The sequence below is a fragment of the Apaloderma vittatum genome, unplaced genomic scaffold (assembly GCF_000703405.1).
Source record: "Apaloderma vittatum isolate BGI_N311 unplaced genomic scaffold, ASM70340v1 scaffold46098, whole genome shotgun sequence".
NCBI lineage: Eukaryota > Metazoa > Chordata > Aves > Trogoniformes > Trogonidae > Apaloderma > Apaloderma vittatum.
Window position 1 is genome coordinate 1 of NW_009730972.1, and position 11,657 is coordinate 11,657.

Genomic DNA, 11,657 nt, shown 5'->3' on the forward strand with positions numbered 1-11,657 from the left:
CTGGGGATGCTGCCATAGGTGAGTCCCCAAGGTGCCTTGCCATTATCTCGGGCAGCCGGCGTGACTCTGGTTAGGTGAGGCACCTGGTTCACCTGCTCAGGGTCTTTTCTCAGTCCAGGTGTGTTTACACCTTATTAAACATACCTGGTGTAAACATCAGTAGAGTTACAGAAGCGGTGGGTGGGCAGTGCATTGGCCGAGTTGGGATGTTTTGGTGTTTGCCACATCCTCATTCCTTGCGGAGGGACTGCTGTGTTCATGGGAGGATAGATGAGCAGCTGAATAATGGATTGGTTGCTGGTGAAAAGAGAAACAATGCTTTTTAGTTCTGCGCTGTTTATGAAGCGGAGCTGTTAATGGGAGGAAGGAATATCGAGTGTTTCGGCCCAAAGTGAAATAATCCTCAAATGAGCATAACCTCGTACAATACAGCTTTCATGAGAATTTCCTAAGCATACGACTTCTGATTTCCAAAACACAATTCATTTTTTGATGGGTTTTGTCTGTTTTAGATTTCCTCTGAAGGATTCGAAGCGTCTGATTCAGTGGCTAAAAGCTGTTCAGAGAGACAACTGGACTCCCACCAAATACTCATTTCTTTGCAGCGAGCATTTCACCAAAGACAGTTTTTCTAAGAGATTGGAAGACCAGCACCGTTTACTGAAACCCACTGCTGTCCCTACTATCTTTCACCTTGCCGAGAAGAAGCATGACAACCTGGATTATGTCAGAAGCAGAAGAAAAATAGGAAGCCAGGTGCCACTGCAGGATGGGGAAGACCCAAGGGAAGGAGGCTGTGAGGTAGTTCAGAGGACCTTGTCTTCTGGGCAGGACTTCATGGTGATGCAAGGGACGAAAGAGATGGAGGAGGTGACTTTGCAGGCAGAAATCAGATCGATGTCTGAAGAGGAAGAGAACCTCCACAGCCAGGTGGACAGCCCTCAGAGAAGGACGTTAGGTGATAATCTGGTTTCAAAGCCTGGACCTCAGAAAAAGCCTGAGAGATCTTCTGTGGAGGACTATCCTAAAGCCACCTGGACGGGAGGCTGGGTAGCAGACAGAAGTGGTGTGTCAGTTGATGACTTCACACCTCCTGCCTCTGGTGCTTGCAAGTTCATCGGCTCCCTTCATTCTTACAGCTTTTCCTCTAAGCATGCCAGAGAGAGGCCGTCTTTCCCAAAAGAGCAGCTAGAAAGGAAAAGGCCAAAGAGAGACATGGAACCAAGCTGCAGCAGCCATCTTATGGGACACAAGGCCGTAGTGGAAGGCTCCCCTACTTCGTCCCTCACTGTGACCCCTCAGAAACCTTCCCAGGGTTTGTCGGCATCCCCAGCAGACCTTACCCCTCAGCCAGCTGCTGAGGCGGTGGTGGGACAGAAGGGTGACACAGATGCCAACCCTATGTCAATCAACGAGGTCATCATGTCGGCCTCAGGAGCTTGCAAGCTCATCGACTCCCTCCATTCATACTGTTTCTCCTCCAGGCAGAGCAAAAGTCAGGTGTGCTGCTTGCGTGAACAGGTAGAAAAGAAGAATGGAGAGTTGAAACTTTTGAGGCAAAGGATCAGTCGCTCTGACAGTCAAGTCAGGAAGCTGAAGGAGAAGCTAGATGAGCTGAAGAGGATCAGTTTCCCTTACTTGAACAGCCTGCTATCCCAGGACTGTGGTCAGTATTCCCAGTGGGTTTGCGTTGAGGCAGAATTCACTATATCCTTAGTGATAAGAGACTGTTTAAGTTAGAGATCTTAAAAAGATGATGGGTAAAAGATATGAGAAAGGTATGGTTTTGGAAGGAGAAGTGGTACCTTGTGTTAGATAGAGGTGAAAGAATTATTTTTTTGGCTGCACAAACAATTTCTTATATCCCGAAAGTTTCCGAGGCAAGTCCTTGTGTGGAAGGAGAAGTTAGGTTGTGGTGTTGCAGACAACTCTCTTGATGTTTCCGCCCCACCCCCCCGGATTATTTTAACTTGTTTATGACTCAGTAGTACCTGTTAGGATTTGCCCTCCTTTGGAATCTGCCTGTGAAATTTTTGTGTGTTAATGAGCTGTCATGAGCAGCAGGTGTCTGGGTAAGCTATTCTAGTCTCCAGTGATGTGAGCAGTACTTCTGATCTTAGATTTCATATACTGCATGCACTACCTGGGATATATGAAATATAAGTGAGGTGGTAGGTTTCAAATATGGCAATGTCATGATACACAGTGAGGTCAGTTTTTGTGACCAAGTATCTGTGTTGGATCATTTCCTCCTGTGGAAGGCGGAAGTCAGACAACAGATACCAATTGAAAAAAAATTTAAAATCAAGATGCCTGAAAACGAAGAGGTATTCAGTGATGGACAAGGTCATGTGAAATGTTGCTGCAGAGAAATCAGACCATAACCCTTTCTCGTGTGGGGAAAAAGAGCTGAGAATACTTTTGCACAATGACTCTAGTTTCAAGATACAATTTGAGGGAAGAGTTCAGGAGCATCTAATAATCTAAGATGTTTGTGTGACTGCTGGGAAAATGTTAGGTTGCCTTGTGAAGGATGCATGACTTGGGGCTTTCTTGAAGAAGCCAACACCCATGGATGGGTAGATGTGCCCTGATGGTTATTCTCCCACCCCTTCTTTTGGAGAAGAAACCTCATGTCCTCTTTTAAAGCCGTGTAGCATTAGACATGATCAGGAACATGACACTGGCATAGGCAGACACGTTCTCCAGACTATAATAGAATGGCCTAGTTTTGCATTCAAGTGCAGGAAAATAAACCTTGACGAAATTCTTGAAGGTCAATACCTGGTGGTACTTTTTCCACGTGTTTTTAATTTTCGCAAGGATGGGAAAGCTCATGCTTTGATTTGAGTAGTGGAGGGAAAAGAATTTTTTCCCCTGTGGGGTAAACAACATAGTCTTATTTGTACTTTCTCATCTATGGGGTTTTTATTGGTTTGGTGTCAAACTAAAGAAAATTACTAAATACAATTTTAGGGTTCCATAATTGTCATATAGATAGATAGATAGGTAATATATATATGAAAAAAGGATGTCAAGGTTTGTTGCAATACGTTTAATGAGATAATAACTGCAAAAAGTGTCCTGAAGGATGTTTTTCTTTATTCTAGTAAGCGCTATGATTTTTTTCTTTCCTTTTCCAAGATGGATATTCTTAATAAATAAATCTTTCAGAATGTGGGAACTATATATTAAGAATATCATATATAAGAACATAAGAATTAAATATTCAGTTTTCTAAGGGAAAAGGTAGGGTTCTTTTAATGAATTGATCAACTCATTACTGTCCTGCTGTCTCAAATCAACAAAACTGGAGATCAATATATGAAAACTAACCATTTTGGTGACTGTAGCTTGGTGTGATGGCAAGTTCTTATGGAACCCTTTGGCTGGTGACTTTTTAAGGGTTTCTTGGTGGTTGGCTGGCTTCTTTTTCTTTTTAACTTAATCTTGTTGCTCTTCTGCCTTCCGTTGCTTTTTATGTGCTTATAGTAGTTTACGGCAGTCAAAATATCTGATTAAGTGCAGCTGACTTCTGTTAGATGGAGTCTTGTAAAACTAGACATTAAGTTTTACTGTAACACAAAGCTGAGTTGAAAGAAAGGCTTTTTGGTATTCATAAAAATACAGTCATGTAACAGGTTAATAATAATAATTATAGTCTTTATTAGTAGCTGTGTTTCAGTTGTCTTAAATCATGTGATGTGAAGTTGAGGTGCTGTTATTAACTGTGAACCTGAGCCTGGGTATGTTTTTCTTCTAAAGGCAGTGCCTTGGGGATGGGGAGTATGGGTAAAGGAACTAGCTGGACTGACTATGCAGGTTGTTAGGTGTCTGTCCCGTCCCACATGCTGCTGGACTGGTCTGTGCTGCTGCGTGACGTTCAGCTGCTTCCACAAAATCACAAGGATAAAAAGGCGCTTTTGGCCGACACTGTTGAGCAGATATTCATTTTGCTACTAGTTATCACCAGGTATTTTCCTCCAACCAGACACATGCTGGCTGTATCCTAACTGCAGCTGGCAGGAAGGAGCAGGTTTCTGGAAAACTGCTGCGCTTGCAAGTCCCTGCCAGCCACGCTTGAGGATGGGTGAGGCAGTCTGGGTGGTTCACAGCCTGCTTGAACGGTCACAGCGCGCTCAAGTGCTGCTTCCCAGCCTGTCTTAACCAACTGATCAACCAACTGATTTTAGGAGAAGCCCTGGGCTGTTTCCTACACAGCTATCACAGTGACATTTTCAATCTAAACTTTGAATTTTCTTGCTTGTTTGGTAGAAAAATGTTTCCCTTGGTTTTGTGGATCACTTCTGACCACCACGGACCAAAGGTTGAGTAGTACTTCAGTAGAGGAGTTGAGTTGTACAGTGCACCAAGCAGAACAGGGTTGGATGCATCTTCTGGAGAACAACAGGAAGCGCTGGGAGAAACTGGGGAGATCCAGTGTTCTCGGAAAGGGGAGGCTATTCTAACAATGCTGTCCTCTCATATACAAGTACTGTCTGACTGTTGTTTTCTTCAAGGTTTTGCAGCTCTGCAGCATCATACTCCCCCAGCATAGGCAGGAGATCTGAGATGCTCTTTTCACAAGTTTTGTTGTCTTGCAAAACTACGTCTCCCAGCAGGCACGGGGATAACTGGATTACCTAATCATGAGATCACTTCCCTTATAGCTTATCAGCCCTGCACAAAACACTTTATGGTGAGAAGGGTGGTTAGAGAGCTACACCAAGCAATAGAAAAATAACTCTGCATACTATGGCTGTCAGTGGAGCAAATGAAGGTATGATTCAATGGGTTTGAAATGACTGTATTTATTAGAGAGGTAAAGCTGCTAGAACTCAGCCGTTAAGGCATATGTGGAGCCTTTTCCACACTGTGTGTCTGCTTTCATGAAGGTCATATTAAAGGCAGGAGACTTTGCAACATGAGTCCATGTGGAAAAATGGTAGAATTTTGCTAGGAACCTGTAGGAAATCATATTCTATTCCAGTTTAGATTTGACTTTAATATTTATACAAAGACAGTGTAGAAACGAGGTAATTTATAGTACTTTTTTACATGAGATTGAAGCATAGTTGGTGATTGTTTAGGGACAAGCAGCAGGACTCCAACATTAAATGTCTGGTTTTGTGTTGAGGTGGGGTCTTGATGCTGGTCTGTGGGACTTGAGGTGGTGTTTTCCATGAAGGTGGTAACAACTGTTTGTGTTGCAGAAAACAAATAGCAAAATCTTATTCCTCAGTGGCGGCAAGAAGTGGGGTTGCACAAAGATGCAAGATGCTGTACTGTCATGTGTCAGAGCAGGACTTGAACAGCAGTAGGTCCCTGTCCGGTTTATCTTGAAAATGAAATGCTTATAATGGACTGCAGAGGTGTGCTGTCAGAAATATTATCTCTACAAGGGCAGGCATTGGTAACCTGGCAGTTGCATGTTAACTTGGAGGTAAAGTTTGGAAGAAAAATGCTTTTATTCTGAGATGGTACGTACTGCCTTGTCTGGAATGGGAACGGTCAGCGTAGGAGGCAACGGTCAGGGTAGCAGAGTGAGTGTTACAAAGATCAAGGGAGATATAAAGTAAGCTAAGAGCAAGACAATGAGTAGGAATATGTGTGCATAGGTTAAGGGTGGGGCTGGATCTGTGGTGGAAGGCATCATGAGAGAGGTTAGGTGAGCACCTATGGCCTGAGCCAATGCTGCCCTGCAGCGGGTGGGAGGGAAGCTGCCTCCTGCTCTGCAAGGGAGCAGCCAGCATGCAGGCACTGACCTGACACGCAGCCGGTTTGGGACTTGATTAACCTGGGAGATGGCTCTTTCACTACCCCCTTGGAGAGAAAGACGGTTGGAAAGGGGAAACAAGACTTCGCCCTGCTGTTGTTTGTTTGGTTTTTCCCAGTGGAATGGTCTTGGGTTTTCTATTCTTTTTTCGTAATGCGTAAGTCTATTGAGCTCGTGCATTAAGCATTTAATTCTGTAGTGAATCGGGAATGACTCACAACAAAACACACCTTGCAACTTGGAAACGATGGAAATGCTAACTAAGGAAAACTCAAGAGAAAATAAAGTTTATTGAGGTAAGCTCAGGTAGGATGTTTGGATTTCTCATAATAATGTGTAAATTTAAAAATATTTACTCTGTATTTTGTAGTGCAGGATGTCTCTGAAAGTGACTGCAGGCACTGGAGCATTTCACCACAGAGATTAGAAACAAAGGCAATAATACTTTTGTGCTTGGTCATGAAATTAATTACTAAGGCCATAAGATGAAAATTTATTAATATAATCCCATTCCCAGGTTTTAGAGCAGAGATGGAGCTAGAACCTGTCAGTGCTAGGAGTGCTTTACTTGAGGGAGCATCAGCAAAGTGCAAAAATGGCTGGAGCGCTTGGGGACAGGCATAATAGTACAAAGCCACCTTCTGTAATTAAATATGAAAAAAGTATGCTGAAGAACGCTGCTTCTTAATTACCAGAATCATCATGATGATGATTTGAATCCAGTGACTCAGCTGAAGAAAGGATTGCAGAAGGTTGCCCAGCTGTTACTGTAGACCACCCTGTACTTTGAAGAATGAGAAGGTGCAACATGAGTTTTGGTTTGGAGTTTTGTTTTTTTGTTGTTGTTTGGGGTTTTTTTGCTTAAGTTTCCAATCGTAAGTATTCTCCAGCTTAGGGGAAGTAAGTTAGCTAGTAAGTTGCCTTGTTAGCAACCAGCTGGCTGCTCAGGCCGATAAAGCTGCATAGGATAGCTATGTGCCAGCATAGCTGTCTGTGCCAGGGATCCCTCTTGAGAGCCATGCTGGCTGAAGCCTGTGTAGAGACAGCCTGAGAGGGTTGTCCAGCTGCTTTGTCTGCTCTGTCTCTTTTCAGGGAGGGCGTGCTGTCTCCTGCTGCAAAGTGTGGGCAGCTGGTTACAATCTGAGTTTGTTTCAGTGCAGGAAGAGATCGGACTTCAACACCTCTGTGAATGGGAAAGAGGTAGAACCAAGGGATGAAGTGGGGTCAGGTGATTAAACAGAACTGACTCATGTGTCCAGGATCTGGGCAGGGCAGTTTTGGCCTAAGTGCCTTCCCAAAGAAAAGAGCTCTAGATGATCAGGTTGCTTATGTGCCTGTGGTTTTTGTCTCCCAAGCTATTAAAACTTGTGAGCGTCATAGCTGATTTCAGTTGGATTTCATAGAGGAGCAGAGATCTTGAAGACACTGGGTCCCTCATGGCTTCAAGAAAGTGTATCGTGGTAGGAAAAAGTGACTACAGGAATGTCCTTGTTAAGAAAGAGGCTGTAGTGTGAGCTTCTGTTATTAGGTAAAAGCAAAACTCTCCATGCGGTTACAGGAGAACCACCATTAAGAGGACCCCATCTGAGTCTGAAGCTTTAAACATGCAGAAGGGTAGCCAGTGTCTCTTGCACTGCATATTCACAGACATAATTTTTATTCTTGATATTGTCATACACTTACTTTTTAAGCCGTAATAGCAGGTTGTTTGTAAAAATGATGTGCCAGGTGTTTAGATCTTTAAAATGGGAAGTGTGTGCTCCTTCGCCAGTGAAATTCCTCTTGACAGTGGCTATAAACCTGTTGTTAGAAACAAGGCAGCCCAGCAGACAAAGATTTTTCCGCTTTAAGCTCTACATTTTGTTGCTACAATAGTCTTGCAATTTACTCACCCCAATCATAACATAAGAAGCAAATTCCTTCTCAAATCATCTTTTTTTTTTTTTTTTAAATCTAATAGGCTGCCAGGGAGTAAAAAGAACTTAGTCCACTAGTCAGAGACTGATGCTGGAGACAAGAGCACTGCACAGGATGGGATCAGGATGTGTTTTCTGCATTTCACTGAGTCTCTGGTCCTTTTTCCAAACTTCTGTTGTGCTCTGCTTTTCCAAGTGACATAACAACTAAAACACTCGTGTTTGCTTTCCTGCCATCCAGGTAGTTTGGAAAAGTTGCTTGGTCATGTTGTTTGCCCAGATGCTCATGATATACAATTACATCTTCCCTTTTTAGCTGGCTAGAAGTCCAGTTCTTTGGAAGTGAGACTAGCTTGTCTGGGCAAGCACCTCCAGCCAGGCTAGATGCTGCACAGTCAAGCTGTAGGTGCTGGAAATGATTGGTTGGCTTCTCCTGGTTTATAACCAAGTCTAGAGAGTGGAAATGTCTAAAGCTGTTTCTTTTATCTGTCATTTTGATGCTTTTTCATGAAAGGCTGCAAGATCGTTAAGCAGAAGGAAACGGAGTACCCCATTTTAAACCCTCTGGTGACAGAAGGTGTCCCACTTCCAGGCTTTGTTGCCATCTCCTGACCCAGGAGGGGGCAGCAGCAGCCCAGGCTGCAATATCTTCTAGCCTTTCCAAAGCTTGCTTTCCTTTCACAATGGGAGTTTGAGCCTGCAAAAAACTTGGAAAGAAACACAGTGTATGCAGTAGCAAATGAAAGGCAAATACTGGTTGGACAGGACAGTGATACTCTCCTTGCTCGCAAAAATGCGTGCTCTCACCATGAAAGTGGAGTGCGAAACTGATTCCTAGGAGGTGGTGTTAGGATATGGGATTTCTTGTAATAATTTTGGAAATAATTTTGGACTTTTGTTAACATTTATCACTGTGTTAAGGTGTTTGCTGCACCAGAAAATACTGTTCTGTTGCCTTGATTGCTTTGAAAGCACTTTGACACTGCTGTATGGATTGTAGGAACCCTTTCTTAACACTGTAATAAACTAGTGGTGAATGCACAGGCTGGCAGGACAATCTTTGTAATAGCTGGCTTTGATGCTGTAGTTTTTTATCATGTATTTCAGAGAGAGCTCACATGTTGCTTCACTTGAAAAATATTTCAGAATAAAGAAGAGTAATTCACGGCATCTTGCTGACATACTGACTGGCTTTCTAAACCTTGTGTACATGGGAAAATAAATATAAAAAGCGGTCTCTCTTACCTGGGAAAGTTTTCCTTCCTTTGGCATTCAAGGTGTGGACTCTCTGTTCTTCCTCTTCATTGTCATTTTAGTCTGATGCTTGGGACTGAGCATCTTTTTACCCACAGCATCACCTTTTTAGGTCATAATTTCTCCCTGTGTTTGAGTCTGTGTCCTTTAGACCAGCTTGACAGATAGCTTGTTCTTGTATTAGGTGATGCCACTGGGTGTGGAAAACAGCCCTCTTCAACTTCCACCCCACCACATGAGTGGGAGGAGGAGGACATGCTCTAAGTATACTTCAGTCATACTTGTCTGCGTAGCATAGCTAACCTAGCATAGTGAGCACCTCATTTCCATTGGTATTGGTCTTTCCTGGGGTTGTGTGGATACTATATTGCTTTTCCTGCTTACACCTTGGGAACGGGCCTGCATTGCTGTTCACATGGCTTTGAATGGTCTGTCTCCATTTTTTTGATTTATTTTTTTTAGGGCGCACCCTCTGAAATCACAACAAAATGAAAACCTGATTTTTGTCATAGCTCTTCTGAAATGGTTCTTTAAAGAAGTTTTAACTTTGTGAAACAGATTTTAGTAAATGGAGTGACAAAGGAAAGTAGCTTTCTCTTCCATTTGCGCTTTAACTTGCAGGCTTCCTAGACTTTTAAATACATTTTGCTTAGCCTTAGTCCAGAGCCTAAGGAGAACAACTTCTGAACGATCCCTGTCTCTTTGTACAAGTGCAGGTCATTGTTAACCTCTTCAAAAAAAATTACAGCCAAACTTTTATCTTGAATATGTATGCAGCCTGATTTGCTTCTATCCTCTGAAGCAAGGACTCATTTCCTTGGTCTCTGAAACAAACAGGAACAGTACGTACTGAGTGCTTGAGAAAAATCAGGCCAGAGCATTAGAGATTTAATTATCATTCAGTTATAGTTCTTTATGCTGAGAGTTCAGTCTTCTTCCTTGTGTGTGGATGGGAGGGGACTTTCTCTTCAGGTCAAGTTACAGAGAAGAAGTCAGAAGTGGAGCACCTGGAAGAGTGGTCTATGTAAGGCCAAGAGCAGGTTTGAAAACAGACCTACTTTCTGTGACTATGTTGTTCCCCATCTCCCCTTGCACCTTGGAGCTGACACGGCTCTAAAGCAAAGTGTTGCTGCTGCATTAGTCCATTTGGGAAGTGTTTTGTGTTCACCTTCACCCAGATGTAAGCAGTTCACCAGCAAGCTGCAGAGCACAGATCCCTGAGTTTTCTTTCTTAGTTCTTTCTTCTTCCTTCACAGAGACTCCCCAGCTGAATCCTGTGATGGAGCCCTTGTCCTGGATGCTGGGCACCTGGCTCTCAGACCCGCCAGGAGATGGCAGCTTCCCTACAATGAAGCCCTTTCAGTACCTGGAAGAAGTGCACATCTCTCATGTGGGGCAGCCCATGCTCAATTTCTCGTAAGTCTAGGGATTTATCTGTGTTGGCAGCAGCTTTTGGATTGGAGGAGGCATGGCTCCAGTGAGATTTGTTGCTTATGTTTCTTTTCCAGTGTCAAAGTAAACAAGATGAATTAATGATATGTGACTGCATGGTCTGACTTTGATTTTCCTTTAGAACTTGTGATTAATTAGCATGATGTTGTAACATTCCCAGAGGTGCATACCTGCAATCACTGAAGATTCACTAGCCCAAGAGTAAAGTGCATTTCTACAGAGCCTTTCAAAAGTGAGTTCACACCTGTGGACTTGTGCAGAAGCACACATGTACAGGATCAGGCCTGCGGCCATGGTGCAGTGTAGAGTTCTTGTGGCCTTGCTGTCCTGAGGGTTACAGAGCTGGAAGTAACTCAAGGTGCTGCAAATGTGAATGTAATTTAGAATAGTGAGAGTAACTTAGGGTACCAAGAATGGCCCCAGCATGGACACCCCTATTGTCTGTGCAAATATTAGCCTTTGGAGGACCAGTGATCATTCCACTTTAATGTGATGTGCACTGGTTGTGTATGTTAGCTGAAAGATACACTGTCCTAATGGCCAGAAAAAAACCCCACGCAATTCTTCTTGCTGACAGTAGCTGTCTAATTAGAAATGAGTCTTGAGGTAATCATGTCACAACTGCTATCGTTCTGCTTTGTGAAACTCCCACTTACAGATATAATAAATGAGGGAACTGTGGCATGGCTGCCAAGTTTGTCCATTTTAAAATTGTGGTCTTCAGCCTTCATAACTGTAAAAATCTGAGAAAAAATTGAAGTGTTTAACAAACTACATGGGATAGGAGGCACATTTCTTCACTGCTTTGGCTGCAAGTAATTGTTCTAAGAGAAATCCAAAAGAAATCTGGAGGAAGAGAAGTGACATGCTAGCTAACTGTTCAGTGCTGCTCCAGTATTCATTTGGGAGGGGTGAGTTGCAAAGTTTGTTGCCTTGAAAACCAGCAAAAAGAATGCCAATGCTGTGCGAAAGATGCCCTGTGTTCCTGGTGTGTGCTTGTAGTGGTTTGACCCTGGCCGGCAGCCAGGTACCCACACAGCTGCTCTCTCACTCCCCCTTCTCCACTATACCGGGGGAGAAAATATTTCAAAGGGCTTAAGGTTTGAGATAAGGACAGGGAGATCAGTTTCATTTACTGTCCTGGGCAAAACAGACTCGATTTTTGGGGAAATTAATTACATTTATTTAGAGAACAAATCAGAGAGGAGTAGTGAGAAGTAAGAAAAAAAACCCCAAACAGATCTTAAAAACAGAACACC

At 43.2% G+C, this 11,657-nt stretch overlaps 1 protein-coding gene across 1 annotated transcript; it reads left to right on the forward strand.

Moving 5' to 3' along the window:
* Positions 1–512: 512 nt before the first annotated feature.
* Positions 513–10,362, forward strand: LOC104267171 (THAP domain-containing protein 4-like; the record flags this gene model as incomplete). The annotated part of the gene is made up of 2 exons (XM_009874977.1): positions 513–1,666; positions 10,203–10,362. Coding segments are annotated over 2 exons (1,314 nt in total), but the record flags the coding sequence as incomplete, so codon positions are not given.
* Between the last annotated feature and the right edge of the window lie 1,295 nt (positions 10,363–11,657).